The 18979-nt window shown below is 42.6% G+C and overlaps 1 protein-coding gene across 1 annotated transcript in view; it reads left to right on the top strand.

Moving 5' to 3' along the window:
• The window catches only part of KY (kyphoscoliosis peptidase), a 45100-nt gene extending 27647 nt beyond the window's left edge, over positions 1-17453 (top strand). The window contains exons 10-14 of the mRNA XM_054040240.1: positions 557-665; positions 5207-5324; positions 12166-12354; positions 13979-14169; positions 16020-17453. Of these exons, the coding sequence (XP_053896215.1) occupies positions 557-665; positions 5207-5324; positions 12166-12354; positions 13979-14169; positions 16020-16921 (1509 nt within the window). The 3' untranslated portion in view covers positions 16922-17453. The remainder of the gene's footprint in view (positions 1-556; positions 666-5206; positions 5325-12165; positions 12355-13978; positions 14170-16019) is intronic.
• The last annotated feature ends 1526 nt before the right edge of the window (positions 17454-18979 follow it).

Here is an 18979-nt window from a genome sequence, read left to right as displayed (position 1 = left end):
ACCCTGCGCCCCCGGCTGGGCACTTCCCCTCCCGGGCTCCAGCTGCGCTGGGGAAGCGCCGGCCGGGGGCACTGGATCTGGGGGCTGCCCGGCAAACCGTGAAGTCGGTAGCCTCGGGCAGCCCTTTCCACGTGGCTGGGAGTGGGAGGGAGGAGGAGGCGGAGTTAGGGCGGGGAAGGGGCGGAGTTGGGGCTGGGCTAGGGGTGGGGAAATGGGCAGGGCCAGGGCCCATGGAGGGTCATCTTTTTTTATTTATTAGATATGGTAACCCTATTGAAAAGGAACTAGTCTCATGAGCATTGAAGTCTCTCACCAAGAGAGTTTCCAATAAATCAGGGAATGAGCAAACTCAAAAGACAGTTGTTACAGAGTAGGTGCTGGTACTGCCCATCGAGAGCTGTGCAGAAATGATCAGAGGCGCTGCCAGACATGCAAAAACAAAAGCAATGTCATAGAGGGGCCCCTATGACTTCAACAGAAAGGCAGAAAAGGGGGACGTCCTACCTCCTAGTATTTTCTCACTTGAACCCTCTAATCTTATTCCGTACAAAAACAGGTGAGTGTCAAGAACAGCATAGAGGAACTGGTGAAAGTCCTGCTCCGAGAAGCCTGGACTGATCTGGAGAAAGTCAGAGCCATTTGGATGTGGATATGCCATCACATAGGTAGGCTGAGATCCTGGACTCCCACAGATTTGGCAGACAATGCTGCTGCTGTCACTCTCATTATATTGTGATTGCATGTTGTGAATAGGTTTGTAGGGGGCACATGAGGGGGAGGAGAAGGGGAGCCCACAATTAATTCTGGATAAATAAAGTCTGCTGTCAGTATCCAGAACTCTATTGAGAGGCTATCGTCTATCTATATTTCTGTACTTCCTCTCCCATCCCTGCCAGTTTCCACCACGGTGATGTGTCAGTGATTTCCTCCTGTGTGACTAGCCTGAGTTTCCTACCTGAATTATTCAGAGATGCCACAGCACAAGTCACCACCAGTTTCCACCAGGGTGATGTGTCAGTGATTTCCTCCTACGTGACAAGTCTGAGTTTCCCACCTGAGTTATTCAGAGATGTCACAGCACAAGTCACCACCATGCCAGTGACTGCAGCATCAAAAATGCTAGGTTGTAACATCAGTAAGACCATGATAAATTATAAAATTAAATAAATTAATGGAGATATCCGATCTCCTAGAACTGGAAGGGACCTTGAAAGGTCATCGAGTCCAGCCCCCTGCCTTCACTAGCAGGACCAAGTACTGTTTTTGCCCCAGACCCCTAGGTGGCCCCCTCAAGGATTGAACTCACAACCCTGGGTTTAGCAGGCCAATGCTCAAACCACTGAGCTATCACTCCCCCGCCCCAATTGTGACATGTAGCCTCTCCCCTGGTGCTGGCCAGCTCTGCTAGCTCGCACATATTTATTCTGAGGGGCAGGGGGAGAAAGGAGAGAGAAAAGCCATGATCTCACATTGTGCCTGTCCCTCCCCACTCTACTAGGGGCTGCAGTTCTGCCTGACCTTTACGTGGACCACACAAGTATGGGCTGGACAGACTCTGGCCTTGAACTAATAAGGCAGATGACAGCCATTTACAAACAGTGGGCTCCTCTGTTTTTTCATACGCACAAGCATTTCACGAGTGGATAGAGACATGCAGAATAGAGCGTACATGCTCAACAAGGTGTCATAAACATTCTTTTCCAGCTACTTTCTGTAACATGCGTGTGATTCTTTAAGTGTTTAATTTGCCAGGAAGTTAAGTCCTGTGTCTGCAACCCATCTCTAACCCTGCAAAGCACATAAGCAATCCTTACCTGCACAACTTCATTGAAGTCAGTGGCACTAGCTGCCTGCATGATCAGGGCCCAAGAGAAGGGCATGTTTAACTCCCTCTCTCTCACCCAGATTTATAGACCAAATGTATTCTTCTACTGAAAACATGTAACTAAAAACCTCAGCATGAAGCCTGTTCATACTGGAACACAGAATGTGCAGTAAAGGTCTGTTTCTGGCAACAAATGAGCTGCAGCCACCCATGCCAAGAAGTAACCACCACCAGAGCAGGAGTTTCCCAGTCCTCAGTGGTTCAAAGTAGATTTACCACTGGTACAAAAAACTGCACAATACAGTGGAACACCAGAGTTACGAGCTGACCAGTCAACCACACACCTCATTTTGAACTGGAAGTACACAATCAGGTAGCAGGACATACACACACATACAAAAGCAAATACAGTATTGTATTAAACAAACTACTAAAAAAAAATAAAGGGAAAGCAGCATTTTTCTTCTACATAGTAAAGTTTCAAAGCTGTATTAAATCAATGTTCAGTTGTAAACATTTGGAAGAACAATCGTAACATTTTATTCAGAGTTACGAACAACCTTCGTTCCCAAAGTGTTCGTAACTCTGAAGTTCTACTGAACTGAACCTGCCTTAAAATAAGAAAAAACGTTTTCCTCAACTCCACCTGAATTACATTTTAAAATATGCATTGTAGATTTGTGCAGTCAACTGGCATCATAATAAATAATGTAGCTGCCAACTCCACTTGTTCAAAAATTATGAGTCAAACCCCAGAAAGACATGAGATTGGCTTACAAATCAAGACATTTAAAATAGAGTCGGGGAGGCCCTTCTGGCATCTATTACATAGAGAGGCACTACACAGTTCCTTTTCATCTCTCTCTGCAGCCTCTCAAACTTCAATACAAGTGGCTTTATGTTTTATCATTACTGCCTCTGGGGCTTCAACTGCCTCTAACTTCTTCCTGGTTCAGGACAACCTAGCTCTGGCCCCTGGCTTCCTCCTGGCTCAGAACCCTCTGGTTCTGGCTCAAGGCCTCCCAAATTTCTTGCTGCCTTTAGTCCTGAAGATAAAACTCCCAGCTACCTCTCCCAGGTCTCATCCCTGGCCTTTTCCCCACTGCGCTGTGCTCCTTCTCAGGTGCATTTGATCACCAATTATGCTTAGCTCCCTCCAGCTGCCACCCTGTTGCCTAACTGGGCTCAGGCTCTTAGAGACCCCAGTGAATCAGTGTGGGGTTCATACACCCCTCTTATATTCACTCTTAGATGACATGCCTGTTATTTATACATTGCTTATTTTTAAGCATTTCATGAAACAGAGAAACTGAGTCATGCTACCACAGTGCATTCCAGTGGGCCTCTAATAATTCAGGCACCTATTTAATTGACATGTTTATACATAGCTATGCCAATTAAAATCATACAGTATGGAGATCGAATAGCTGTATTTGATCATAGAGTCCATCCTCCTAAAAGTGTAGGAGAACATCTCACATGTTAAACAAATACTATAATTTAGTAAAAGATGAGGATTCTTCTGTATAACAAGGAGGAGGCTGGGAAGAGATGGATTATAAAGTTTTTAATCACTCTCTCTGTTCTGAGATTCATTGTAGGACAAAACTAACAAATGCTCTTATAACTGAAGATCCCATCAGAACAACTTGCTTGATTTATAGTACCTGGGAATCCATTTATTCCCATTCATATTCTTAGGATATCTCTGATGCACTGTTATGTGCTATTCCCACCACCCTATTTCACAGCTCTTTGTCCCAGTTCCCTTTCCACCCTCCCTGGTGATGGGCATGCAAGAGGGCAGACTCTCCGACTTCCCCTTTGCACACAATGGATTACAATTTGGAACCAGAATTTAAATCAGTGTCAAGTTCTGGCTAGTAGATGACCTTTAGATTGGCACATTTCATTCTTCTAAAGGGGATCCTGTAGAGCAGCTGTTACAAACTGTGTCATGGTTTGGCCCACATTTTAAAAAAGAGAGCGTCTCCTGAACATCTCGCCTCCCATCCATCACTGCATGGGCCATCTCCATTCCTGTCCATGATTGTGTATCATCCCTCTATGAAAAAGCACTGCATGTATTTTTAGCTGTGTCGTCTCATGCACTTTAGCAGCTGGAAACAAGGAGCCAGTACCATGTGACCAGCTCTCTCTGTATCCCAACAGCCAGTGCTCCACAGATCACTAAGGAGCCATTGGAAATCACTGCTCTAGAGCTTTCCTTCTCTTGTGCCCTCAGGAGCAGACTTAAAGGCACTTACATTAATGGAGTCTTTCAGATGAAAGTCAAGTTGCAGCATTTCATCAGTCTATGCAGCATTCGCAGGCTCTCTTCTCCTGAACAGCATTCAAGGAAGGAGGAATGTTACAAGCATGCTGATGGCACTCCTTAGCCCTTTGTCAGAAAAATATGTTCATATTTTATAAAGACGTATGGCCATAGTCAAGGTTACTAGGTATTAAAATTAGCTTTCCTGGGCCATTTTCTCTAGCTCTGCCTGGAATAAACCCTCCTTTGTTTCTTTTTTTGTATTTATTTTGAAAATATTATTTCCTGCAGCTCAAACTATAAATTCCCCGCCCACATTTAGCGCTGAGCAAATCATTGATTTTACAGTTTGGTGGCTGAACCAAAAAGAAAAAAAAAATTAACATTTTTCAGGCTAAAAACAAAACAAAAAACACAAAAGGGAAAAACACCCAAAAATGATCCAGAACTAATTGGTTTCAGTGTTTCATTTAGTTTGAGTGTTTTTCACATTATATATATAAATTTCTAAACAAAACATCTTTCAACAGATTTGTTTCAAAATGATTCAAATGAATTACTTTGACTTTTAAAAAAAAATCTATTTTGGGAGGGCAAAAATTTGCCAAATTTGATCCAAACTTGTGAATAGTTTTGGTGCCATGGAAAGGTTGACAATTACCCAGCTCTACCCACATTGATGTGTGACGCACTCACAACAAGCTGTTCCCCGTTTTTCATTGATTATATACATTCAAGGATTTTTCTCTGATCCTGAGGACTTTACATTTTACCCTTGACTGCCATGATCCTGCAATTGGAGCTGTGTGGAGGTGGATCCCTAAGGAGACACATTGGCTCTGCACAGAAATAAGTGTCTGGATCTGGATCATTTGGATCTGACTGCAGAATCAGAGCCTAGGTTTGCAACTTCGTGCCTTAGGAGATGCATGCAGAGAGACCCCAAAGCAGACATTTACAGAGGAAACATCTTTGTACAGCTCCTACTACAGATCATTTCTCTTTGTGCTTCTTGGAGATGAAAATAATCTAAACATTTTCTATTGCTCATCAATCCCTTTGCCCCAGACTTTTGGAGGAACTTTACTTTGTCTTCATTTCTCCAGAATACCATGTTGTGGGCTTCCATAACAAAGGCCAGCGGTCTTGTGAGCCAAAGGATGTCCTTCGCACTGGGAAGAGTGTTTGTGCGGGATACGCTGGGCTCTTTCAACAAATGTGCAGGTAAATAACATCACAAACATTCAACCCCCAGGAGCATTAATATTGTCATCTCTGTGCCTACTCTATCTCCCTTTACATCACCTAAAATGACTTTAAACAGGACTTGAAACTTTCTCTTTCAAACTATGCTGTGGAATAACAGTAAGTCCTCAAAAGGTCAATTTTGCTTTCCCTTCCTCCCCCCGCATAATTTACTTTGTGCCATCTGCTGAGCTTCGCATTGCATTAACATAATGGCAGATGAATACATGGAGATAATTTAGTTAGAAGAGGCTGTGGTTTTTTTCTTTGAGTAGCTCTGTATCTGAAGGTTAAAAGAATGGCAAGGCTGAAATACTGAAGAACATTATCTGCAACCAACTCGCATGCAAGAGGTAGTCATTGAAGCCCAAGCGTAAGCTTTTCCAATATTCTCTGCAAAAACCCTCACATCTAAGCCAGAATAATAATACCCAGTTCTTATATAACACTTTTCATCAGTAGATCTCAAAGCACTTTACAAAGGAGGTCAGTATCATTATTCCCATTTTGCAGATGTGTTGTAATTTCAGGACCACATCTGTTCACCTTCCACATGCCAGTAGCCCTGTTGACTTCAATGAGTGAGCAGGGTTTGGCCCTTAAAGGATTTAGAGTAGGGCTTGACAACCAATTATATATCCAGCTCATGTAAAGGGAGGCTCGTTTCATTGCAGAATCTATAAATTCCTTTAGTATGAATGTAGCACAAATTGCTTCTCCAGTACATTTCTCTATCCCCAGTAGAGAAAGGATACAGCTCTTGTGTAAGGCAAACCCTGGGAATCACGGCTGATGCCCCAAATGTTTGTAATAGTTTGGGTTTATGAACTAATGATGGTGATAAGAAATTAATTTTGAAGTTAGTTGAAACCTTCCACAGGGTCCCTTTCCAAATGGAGCCCTTCCATCAACTTCTTGGCACACTGACTCCCATTTTAGGTAGGCCTGGGAAAATCAGATTTTAATTGGCACATGTCAGTAGTCACTGATTTCTCTCCCCACCCAAGAACCACTAGAAGCATATTCCTCATTAATAACTTAAGTTTACTGTGAGGGAAACTGATGTTTTAAAAATATTCTGCAAGATGCTAATGTGGAGAATGCCTCTAGCCAACAACTCAGTGTTCCAGGTATCTATTCTGCTTTTTTTTAAATAAAATATTAAAATTATGAATTAATAATCAACTATGATTTTATAATTGCATTTTATGTAAGTTATCGCTAGCTATTCCAAATGTAATTAGAAAAATATACTGAGAAACAAACAACGCTTTTATTAAAAATTAATATTCCTAAGGGTATTTGTATTATTCACAAGCTCCACTCATCTACTCACTACTGAAACATTTCCACACTGATTCCTCATTCTATGATTTTACAAAACCCCCAGGCATTCAGTCTGATTTATCTTTATCGAATACTAACCGGGTATTGGCCCAGTACACTCTCCTCCTCTCAGACAATTGTTACCTCCTTTCACTCAAGTAACTAGCCAAAAATTTGGTGTTTTATAGATTGTTCCAGTTAGAAGGAGAAATTGGTAATAGTCAGATATTTTTGGATGCAATTTTGTTTATTTACAAAGAATATGCAAAGTCCCATTTCCTGGAACACCAACAGGGGAAAGAAAACAAAATAAAACAAAACCAGTTTCTTTGCTGGCTGTTCCAAACCTATAAGCTTTTTCTCTTAGCTTTTTCAGTCTCAAGGTCGTATTACCAGCCTTCTGTGCCTGTCTGCTTGGCTTTCTCTCACTGCTTCAGCTTGTGCCCTCACACACAGACCAAAACATATTCTTGGGGGAATTCTGCACTTCTGCCCATGCGCATAATTAATGAGCCACACATATTTTTAATTTTTTGCACAGAAAAAAGCTTCTGCTGAAATGTTGCTGCAGTTTCACCTTTTGCCCACCAGAGGGCACTGTGGTGATAGAACAAAGCAGCCCCTCCTGGCCAGCCAGGGAAGAAAAAGAGCCTACCTTCTTTGCAGCCCTTGTCAGCCAGGTCAGGAGACAGGGGCTAGGGGAAACAGACAACATGGAGTTGCTGGGGGCGGTTCAAACAAGGGCTCATAAGGGCTAGTGGGGGAGGACAGACTGGGGCAGGTGATGAATGGGAGGGGGTGCAGAGCTACACAGGGACAGGGGAGTGGCTGGGTGGGGGCACAGGGACACATAGGGACAGGGGAGTGGCTGAGTGGGGCTCAGACACATGGGGACAGGAGGAAGGGGTACAGGGACACAGAGACGGGGGAAGGGTCAGAGCCACATGGGGATGAGGAGAATGGGTGTCTGGGTGGAGGTGGAGGGACACATGGGGAAAGGGAGTGCAAGGACACATGGGGGTGCAGGAACACAAGGGGATGGGGCAGATGTGCCTGACTGAATGGGAGAGGCTAGGGGTCAGCTAGGGTCTGCATGCGGGAAGCTCCCTAACAATCCCTCCCCGCCCCTGAAAAAAACCTGTTCCATACTTTTCCCACCCATACTCAACAAACCTCCAAGTTCACACCCAGGCTCCTTTCCAGCAATTTACTTCCCTCTCCTTCAGCTCCTCCGTTACCCCTGACTTCCCCAAACCTTTGCACTGCTTCTGAGGGGCATGGGAAATACAGCTCTGTATTGTAGTTTAAATGAATTATTACTCCGAGTTCTGTATTAATATGCTTAGTAAGGAATCTGTTTGTCAAAAAAACATTTCCTGAATCTTTGTCTGTATTGTTACAGACATACTTGCTGATAGGTATTTTGAAATAAATGACCAAAAATAATTGAAACGGGTGTGATTATATTGTTATTTTGACAAAATATGCAGAATTTTTATGGTGCAGAATTACCCCAGGAGTAAAAACAGTTCCACCAATCAAAGCCCAAACCCCTATATTTGAAACCTGTTGGGCCACATGATTCAGCTTTTATTCAGCTTTTGCATGTGTCTGTGTTTTGGGTGCTACTGCTATTGTTTCAGCCACCTGATCATAATGGTTTCTTTACATTTATCCTGAATGTAAGACAAAGGTCATACCCAACCCACAACAAGGATTAACTCAACCCATAACACATTTCCTCTGTTTCTGTTGCCAGACAAAGACATTCCATTCCAGCAAGAGGACCTCATTGCCTCTTCTTACCATCCTTGTGCACAATTTAGATAGTCTTTAACTATGAGGGCAGTAGGGAAAGAGCAGAACTCTGATTTCAAATGTTTCAAGGGCCACATTTTTCAAAAACGAGGGCCTAAAATTAGGCTCTTAAATCCATATTGAGGCAACTGTAATGAGTGAACTGATTCGCCAAAAGTTATGAGCACCACACAATTCCTGTTCACGTCACTGAATGAGCCTCAGTTGCTTCAGTGCCAGTGTGGACAAGGATCTAAGGCACAAATGATGGGTGGATACCTCTTCAGCTGGCAAACCTCCTATGATTGACCAGATGAGAGTCCTGTAGCAGGGGAAGGTAGGGCATTAATGAAGACCAGGGCATTTTTAGGAGGTTGGTACTGGGAGGTCAGCACCCAAAGGCCAACTTTTAAAAATCAAACATTTTTGGAAATGAATGAAATCATGAATTTTTACAAATACTTCAGCAATATTTAATTGTCCAAAATTGGCTTCTCAGGTAGCAGTCAGCAAAATGCAGGTGGTTTGTTTGCTGGGACCACTGTGAACCCATTGTTTGCGATGGTGAGATAAATCAGCTTAGGACAGCCTTAGCATGGACATGGGACCTGACTCAACATGGCTAGTATGAATGCACAAAAGCATTTGCACTTCCCAGGTTTCAATACAATAAATTTTCAGCAGAACTGACTGGAGTCTCCAGTGTAGACCTGAGCATAGACTGCCCTTATGCAGGCATTATGGGTATGAGTACACGCAGCCACTCAACTGGCCTTCTCCTTTTGCTTTCTACCTTTTCCATATTCAATAGTCCTATCTTTTTACTCTCTAATATGGAATCACCTCCCCCCTATATGCCATGTACCATTTCGGTTGTCCTTCTCTGGAACATTTCTCCCCCTCCTACCCACCCTCCCTCTTTTTTTTTTTTTTAAGAAGAGTTCACCAAAATTGAACCCAGAATTGAAGGGAAAGATGTGTCATTCAGATATATAAAGGCAGTGTAACATTCTCCGTATTAGTCTGCATGGTCTTTATCTTCTTTTTAACACAGGCCAGCATCTTTTATTGCTTTTAATTATCTCTGTGCATTGAGCAAATGTTTTCACTAAAGTGTTTACAATGATGGCATCACCCCGTGCAATCAGCTTAATCATTTCTTCCAATCCAGATTACATTGCATTTAATGTCATCATCTACCATCATGTGGTCCTGTCTTCTGGCTTTGTTGGCTATTTCTTGAGTTCCTCACACTTCTCCCTAGTCCTGAACAATTTATTTTATTTGTATAACATCTAAATGACAAATGTAAGAAACCTGTTTAGTCCATCTTCCTGCCAGTACAGGGTTGTTCCTATATTTTATGTTCAGCCAGCATTTTGCCCAGTCCATTGTTAAATGACTCTAGCAGTAGTGCATCTACCTCTTTCCTTGGGAATTGCAAACACATTCTGGTTTCTCTCACCATTGGGATAGTTTTACTAATTTCATCCTAAATGGGATTGCAGGGGTGGTAACTTGGGGCAGAATATGACCCTTGGCATTCTGTTTAGACATGTTTAATGTTGGGATTTTCAGAGGGCTTACAGGAATTAGATACCCAACTCACCTAGATTACTTGGCAACACCTACCTACAATCTTCCTTCAAGTCAATGGGCCAGCTCCTGCTCTCAGTTACACCAGTGTAAATCCAAGCTCTCTCCATTCACATCAACAGAGCTACTCCAGATTTACTGCCGTGAAACAGAACAGAATTTGGCTCACAACTTATCAAGGACTGGCAAAGACATTGTAGGTCAACTTTTTTGGCCTTCTGCATCATCAATAAGGTTTCCCAGTGCAATTCTCCCTCCAGTCTTGACCAGCCTGTTGATTAATATTTCCAGTGACAGGCCATCCCTCATTACCTCTATGTTATGGTCTATCCTATGCCCGGCTTAAGCATGGGTTTAAGAAATGCTTACTCATGTGTACCCTGAATTTTCTTTTAGTTTTTTCTTTCAAGGCCTTTAATCCTGATTGCCCCATTTCCCAGATAATATAAAGAAGTCTCCGCCCTTGAATGTGTTTATACAGTGGTAGTATGTGCCACCTCACCTCTCCTTTCTCCTCATACTACCTAATTTGAACTCCTTCACTGGCTCTCAATTCATCACACTCCAGTTTTAGTACCACTGCAGTCTCTGATCCTTCCCTAAAACAGTATCTTCCTCGTAGGGCCTGATGCAAAGCCTACTGAAGTTGATAGCATCCTGGGGTCCATAAGTGGGGCTCCTATGCACAAACACAACACAAATAATACATAATAATCCAGATTAAGGTTTTAATAGACCTTTGTGTAAAACTGCCTTATTACCACCCTAACTTTACAGGAGATTTCTTTATAGATCAAAGAATACCTTGCTTTGTTGTGCAGTTGTCCATCTTAAATTTCTTTATATCACCTGCTACTATCCAAATATCCATCCATCAATTTGTAGCTCTCCTTATTTCTGCCATATGAATCCCTTTGCATCTCACTGAGTTAAATTTCATTCCACAGATAATCTGGTTTCTAAAGTACACATCATTTATTGTGTTAAATATCTGCTCCATTTAATACAAGATTTTTCAATGAACCAGAAAAATTTCAGTTCCAACCTATTCAGTGAACAATCTTCTGCTTAAATGAAGCAAATTTGGACAAACAGTCCACAGGATTCCAATGTGTTTAGATCCCATTTGTTCTCCCATCGCACAGACACTGATTCATGCAAAATCTATTTTAATTTTATTTACATAACAATGTCTAGTCCAGTGGATGGGTTCACTTTCATTCTGTATAAAAATAATATGGACTGATCTTCCCCACCACCCCCTTAATGCGTTCTCAGAGAAAAACTGTTTTGTTTTGTTTTTTTCCAAACCAATTTCCATCAGTTTAGGAAAATCTAGGACATCTTACTGCAGCATTAAAAATCTGGGATCACTTATTTCAGAGACTGATAGCCACCATCTTGAAAATTGATGGCTGTCTCTACTGTTGGGTAATCTTGGAAGTGACTCCAATGAGTAACAAGATGGAGGAAATCAAGTGTGTTCTGTTGTCGTAGTGGTTGTAACACTAAACTAGAGTGAAGAATCATACCAGGAATGGAAAAAAGATACCCTCTCCTAAAATAGAACACACTGCCCAAACCCTCAGAAAAAGGCGTGGTCAGAGATTCATTTTACTCTATATCAAGAAGGTGTCAACAGACTTTAGCACAGTTGGATCAATGCTGGTACCCAGCCTCCTGTGGGGAGGCATTATCCATCACAGCCTAGTAAAGACCATCTCTGCTTGAGTCCACTAGCCAAGCAGGGCTCAACCAGAATGTATGTTTCATGACTGGAAGAAACAGATTGTATCTCCTATAGGGAGATAGCCAATGGAATGCAGTCCAACCTGGGCTGGTAGAATTATAACTGCAGTTCAGACAAGCCCAAAGAAAATAGACACTGCACATGAAATCAGTATTTTGTCTGTGAGCAATGAAGGCATATGGTCTAGCAATCAGAGGAAAGAACTAGGTGACTACAGGATTCTGGGATCTAATGCTGACGGAAACACTAATTTTCATGGTCACCCCTGTGCAGCCCCATGATTTCAACTGTATAAAAATTAAAAGCTCCCTATGAATAAGATATTGCTTTGTAATTCCCTCCTTCCCTCAGTGTTGCAGGTGTACAGTGCATGGAGTTATCAGGATACGCTAAAGGGTACAGTTACAGACGTGGACAATCCTTTACAGGGAATAGTAACCATGCCTGGAATGCAGTTTACCTTGATGGAAGGTGGCATCTGCTGGACAGCACCTGGGGAAGTGGCTCAGTCAATGATTCATGCAGCAAGTTCACCTTTCAGTACGGTACCATTTGTTATTTTAACACCCAGACCTAGAACAACCTGGGGCATGAAGAGGGCCAGTGTGTGTGGCAAGGGGGCAATGTTTGGTCTGAGCTTTAATAAAATTTTCTGGTGTGGGGAGGGGAGAGAAGCAGCTGCTGGTAGTTCAGTCTTTTTATACTCTGTACTTTTAATTTATGACAAAGGCACCTGGGGTAACATTTTCAAAGGCACCTTAGTAATTTAGGAGCTTAAGTCTCAATGACAGTCATGGGACCTAGCTTCTAAGGGCCAAATCCTCAAAGATATTTAGGAGCTGAAATCAATGGGAGTTAAAGGTATTTAGGCACTTGAGGATCTGGGCCTAAGTCACTTATGACAACGGGACTGAGGCTACAGGGGGTAGAATTTTCAAGAGCACCTACAACTGGGTCTTTGAACAAATAAAACTCCAGAATTCAACAACTCACCCCAGGATTATACTTGGAACTGAAGAGAATCTTGCTCTCTATTGTCATTACATGAAGCAGACCTTTTGACTATCTTTTAAAAAGATGGGATAACATGAGCAACCAGCCAATCCAGACACCTGCTAATAGATTCCCCAGATACTTGCATTAAAATATTTGGGCTTTCAAAAATGTTCAAAAAACTCTACTTTTATTCTGGATTAAAACTGAAGTATATACATGTGGTTATTTCTTAGTTATTTCATATACTTAAATTAATTTTCAAAGCAAACATTATAAAACTAGGTCTTTCTGTATTATAAGCCTAATGGGAAAGCTTTAAGGTGTGCCCTGTATATTAAAATCACTCAACTGGCTAAAATTCCTAAATCCTCCATTTTTTAATTAAACAGGAAATTCCAATACAATTGCCCAGAGGCAGAAAGAGGAAGCAAATGAAAAATTGGGGGCTTTTTTTAAAAAAAAGGACAAATTTCTTTTCTAAACAACTATCAGTCTTATTTTCAGAGGTATCGAACATTTATCGGTGCTGCTGTGGGTGGGGAGAAATCAGACCACATACTTCTAAGAGCACTTTGTCATTAGTTTTAAAACTGGTGTAAGGTTCACCCCAAATGCAATTAAAAGGGACATCTTTCTCAGACCTTGTATTTTGATTGACTGCATCTGAAAACTGTAGCCTGATATCCCAGAGGGCCATATGAGGCCACATTTTCATATATAAGAGAGAGGCCTTGCAGTATGTTATAAATTTGCATAAGAGAGCATCTACAAATTAAGGCTCCAATCCTGCAAATGCTCATGCACATGCTTAACTTTAAGCATGAAAACTTTTCTCCTGAAGTCAACGGGGCCACTCGTGTTTAAAGATAAGCATGCGCATAAGTGTTTGAATAAAGAGACACTGCCTTGTGGACTGAAAATGGGACTTGGTTGGGAGTTTTGGGTTACACAGGCAATATAGGAATGGGCCCTTGTCCTCTCCCCTACCATTCACATGGCAGCACCCTATTAAAAGAGATAATAGCAGCTGGGCATATTGTCAACACTCCACACACTGCTTTCACTTCTAGAATACTGTTACATTTAATTTTTGAGATGCATGGTTGAAAGATTTTACAACTAATTAAATACTTTCCATTTTTTGCTAACCTCTTCCCTCTTGTTCCAGATACGAGGAGTTTTATTTCCTTACTCACCCGGCCCTATTTATTAATAATCATTTCCCAGACAACAGCAACTGGCAGCTCCTGAAGCCAGCTCTGACACTGAAAGAGTTTGAGAGCAACATGTTATACAACATTCAGTTTTACCAGCTGGGAATGCTGGCTGCACATCCAGAAACACCCATCATCCAAACAGGTAACGTCACCCAACAGGAAACATTACAGAGCGTTCGTGTCTCGTACAGATCTGGATGAGTTACATTTCCCACTCACTGCTGATAAATAGGTAGCATGAGAGGCTCTCTTCCCTCACTGACCCAATTTTTGTCTGTTTGGGGTAAACCATGGTTGCGCAAGGCTCGAGGGCCTACAGAAATCCCAAGTGAATATGATCTGCTTGTGGTTTCAGTCCCAAAGGTGTGAAATCAGAAGTGTTATTGCATATTAGATTGGGCTACTTAAACTAGCTTCTATATTAGCAGCTTTTCATGGAGTGGACTCACCATTGGCATGCTCCCTCATGGCTTGGTGTGGTGTAGCAGGCCCTCCTCCAGCATCTCCTCAGCCTCTGGCTTTGCAATGGTCTGCCTCTTCTTGTGACTTGACCCTCCAGCTAGGTCACAGAGGCTCACCCCTTCCACAGCAGACAGAGTCCAATAAACTCAACTGAACATAACTCTTTGTCCCTACCTAAGCTCATTCCTCCTCAGACTCTTCACCCCTTCCCGGGCGCTGCATGGTGTCCTCCCACTCTTGTTTGGAGCAACACCTGCTAGGGCTTTCTCTCTGGAGGCCCAGCTCCAAAAACTCAACAGGTCTGCTCCCTCAGATTCCTTGCTGCCTCCCTGCACTTCTTCCTACCTTGGCCTTCCTTCAGTCCCTTTCCCTCACCTGGCTCACTGTACATCTGCCTCTTTCTAGGTCTTTCTTCCAATTTCCAGACACCAGAAATGGACTGCGAAGTTCTTCCCCTCTCTCCCTACATCCTTCTCAGCTGGGCTTCCTCCCTTTATGCTCATCACCCAGCCCTCCCCCAGCCAGGCTTCATCTTCATGTGTGCCTGGCTCCCCCTCCAGGTGTTACCAATACATTAATTGCTCTGGCTCCAGTTAACTCTTTTGTTACTTCTGTTGGGTACATACCCCATCACATGGCTGTAAACATTTAACTCCACCTAGAAAATAAGGGCAAGAATTTTTAACTGGGTATCTACAGCTCAACTTCTAAATTCTTATTTACCATAGGTGTCTAAATAAGCACCCTGATTTTCAGGACTGGGCACCAGCAGCTCCCTTTGGCATAAGTCATTTATTCAGGTGCTAACTATGAATTTAGGAGCCTAATTTTAGGGCCCCCCCCCTTTTTTTTTTTAAATCTTGGCCTTATTGTAAGGTTGCAAAAACAGAAATGGCTCAAGCTGTTAAGGGGCTTCAAACAAGAGGCCAAGCACTTAACAAGATTCAAAAAGGGATTTGATTGTTATATGAATGATAAAAATATCCAGAGTTACCAATAATGAATATTAACCCTCATGCTTCAGGCCTTAAGCCAATCTTGAGCTACTGGAGATCAGGATGAGACCTAACACAGGGAGCAGATTATCCCATCTCTTCCTACAGTAGAGCTCTCAGACCTTCCTCTGTAGCAGCTGGTGCTGGCCTCTGTTGTATATTGGACTAGATTTTGGGTCTGATCCAGCCTGGCAATTCCTGTGTCCCTAACAGTGTGGGCAGCTTGAGATGTAACACAAGAGCTCACACAGGCCTCCATCTTCTGCAGGATCCAAGACCACTGACCAGTTCCATCTCATTCAGTATAAAATAAGATAACCAAGTGTTCCAAAGCAACCACCCCCATCTTGTTCCTTGGGAGGGACACTGATTTGGCCAGTGATTGACAAGTTAGAACCAGCCAACTGCAACCTTTTCATTTCACTGACTGGTGAGCCTTTGGGTCACTCAGTCCTCCAGGTCATTCTGTGCAGGGGTTTTATATAAACAAACTGGAGGAAACTCCTGAACAGTTTATTTTCTTTGTATTTCACAGTAAACGGAAAAGCAACAATTTCTATCGAGAGCCGTGCTCCACTATTATTTATGTTTAAGCTGCAGGAAACTGAGGAACATGGTTTAATGACATTAAAAAAGAATGGGATGAAACTGGAGATCTATCCCCAGAAGACTGGGAATCTCAAGCTACAGGTCTTTGCCAAGCCCTCCAAAGGCTCAGAGGATCACTACAATGAGGTGTTAGAATACACCCTAGAGTGCAGCTCTGTGGACAAGAACATGTGTTTCCCAAAGGACCTACTTCAGCCTGTTGGACCCAGCTGGTTCACGGAGCGGAAAGGATTCCTGAGGCCATCACATCCTGACCCCATCATTCACACCAATGACGGGCGGTGTTCCATCACCTTCACGCTGGGTAAAGATATAAGTGTCCTTCCCTCACTGCATTCGGATAACACTAGCTTGACTGAGGATATGAGAAGAAGGCACATCATGGAAATCCATCGAGGAAACCAAATTGAGTTTAAGATCCATCTCCCCCATGCAGGAAAGTTTGTTCTTAGAATCTTTGCCAAGAAGAAGTCAGACCCAGGCAATTACAATTACATCTTCAACTACCTCATCTCCTGCCCAAACACCGAAGTGAAGTGGCCAGTTTTTCCAGAGAATTATAGAAACTGGGCAGAAAGCTATGAACTACTGGAGCCACTTGCTGGCCTGCTGCCAGCCAATCGCAATGTCCAGTTTAAGCTCAAGCTACATAGTATAGCAAAGGCATTTGTTCGGGGTAAAGACACTTCTCCTCTGACCCTGAGTAAAGATGGTTACTGGGAAGGAACATGTAATACTTCTGGCTGCACAGAGGTGTGTGTCATGGTGCAAGAGAATGCCAATCTCGAGTTCTCATACATCCTGAAATACAAAGTAGAGACCCAGTAAACCCCCTCTCGTTCTTTTCGTCATCTTGCACAAACTAACAACATTTCAACATGTCTAAAACCCACATCATTTTATTGTTCCCATTAGCTCCCTCCATCAAAGCTACAAATATAGAACAACATTCAGGTATCTTTGGAAGAGCCAATGCAAGATGAAAACGAGCAAAAAATCAGTAATTGTTATGAAGTGAGCAGCTGTGTAGGGAATTCAAATTAATTATAGACACTGTTAGAAGATACCTTCCAGAGAAATGGTTTGAGGGAAGCGATTGACTTTTTATGTCCACAGTTCATTAACATTTCAGCAGTAACTATTGGTTTCTGAATTATCGTGCATCAGCAAAAAGGTTTATCGGGGCTACTCCAAGAAGAATTTGATTAATCATGGGGTAGGGAAAAGAAAGCACCTTCTAGTTTTGCAATATGATTCTGTGTATCTCTAGCATAACAAAATACATCCCAGGGAAGAGATGTTCTATTGAAAGAAGATATACTAAGTGAAGGCTTTCTTGTGCACTTCATTGTCTTACGAATTTAAATGATACTGCAAAATGACTGTTTTTACACTAGATCTTCAATTCAATAAAAAAAACACTAATGTTTACCTTATTACTTGGATGTTTGAGTTGTAAACACTTTTGCTATAAGGGGGTAACTCAGTTCCATCTAGCACACTACAATTCTTTTATCTCAGCCACAAAAGGAGCTTTCTTCCATACGAAAGGTCACAGTTAAACTGGGAATAATGTTAGTTCTCAAACCAACATTTAAAAAGAATCCAACCTGTCTGTCCAAGATAGAACAGCTGAATGTGATGGGATATCTGGGGTATTGCCCTAACAGGCATAATCAGTGGAACTTTGGGTCTGTACAGAAATACATTATTGTTAATATCCCATAGGAAACCATAATTTTGATAGATGCCCTGTTCATAGAGAAACTTCCATGCAGAAGGCATGAAAAGTAGTCTGGGTGGTCTCACTTTTAATAGTTGAGGAAAAATTTAAAAAACAAACAAAAAAAACACACCACAAAATACACTTCGTTTTCATGAAAATGTCAATGTGCATATTTTTCAGTATGTTCCAAGGGGTAGCATTTTGTTTGAACTTGATTTTTTCTCCCAAAACAAAAAAGTTGTTATTTCTCATTCTAGTTATTGCACTCACAGAACAATCTGAGCTCCTTCTGTTGGCAAAAATACTGTCTGGCAATTCATTCTGCAGAATGCCAGCGAAAACAGTGCTTGGGGGACTGTGTGCACTGCGCTGTGATAAAGGGACTCCATGCAGCATCTAAAAGCAAAGTAAAGCCCCCCTCAGGTAGCCCACTGTCACTGAACTATGACAGGGCTGGGTGGATTGGCAGCTGCTCCCCCAGAAATGCTAATAGTTGTAATCCCAGCAGCAGGGAGGTGATTCCCTGGAGAGCAGAATACATAACACAGCAGGGATGCAGACAGAAGAAAAGGAAACCCTTTCTGACAAGCTCTGTGAAGACTAAGCCAAGACTATTATGACAACATTATTGTGGGCCTTGGTTGAAGCATGTCCTGCTTTATTTTGGCCTCTGGCAGAGGAATGCCTTTTCCCTTGGACCACAGCTTTCAGCTGGAGAAGGCCATGAGGTTTGACAGAGCTCTCTGATTTCATACAAGTGGATCCTTACAGTGTTTCAGCTCCACCCAGGCATACGCAGCCCATTTGGTGAACTGTTACCTCTCTGGCTGGCCTTTAGCCACTGGGAATTTCAACATCTGAAATGACTAGTTTGGCATGTTCAGTTACACCAGTTCCATCCAATCACCATGGCATCAGAATCCAATGTGGCCAGAGCTGGGACTGCCAGTAGCATACCTTGAGTGTGATTCCAAGGGGCAGTCCTTCAGCCTGCCCTCATTCCCAGCAAGTATTCCTGCTCAGGGTCCAGCAGCCAGCCCCATGCCTCTACAGACCCGGACAACACAGATACAGGCTGCTCCCAGAAGCCTATGCTTGCTCCCAAAGTCTGACCATAGTAAAGCCCCTGCAAATGGCTAGAGGGAGACAAGGCTCTGGCT

This window comes from Malaclemys terrapin, chromosome 9 (genome assembly GCF_027887155.1).
Source record: "Malaclemys terrapin pileata isolate rMalTer1 chromosome 9, rMalTer1.hap1, whole genome shotgun sequence".
NCBI classification, from domain to species: Eukaryota; Metazoa; Chordata; order Testudines; family Emydidae; genus Malaclemys; species Malaclemys terrapin.
The sequence above is the reverse complement of the archived record's forward strand: the minus strand, read 5'-3'. Positions and strand labels throughout refer to the sequence as shown.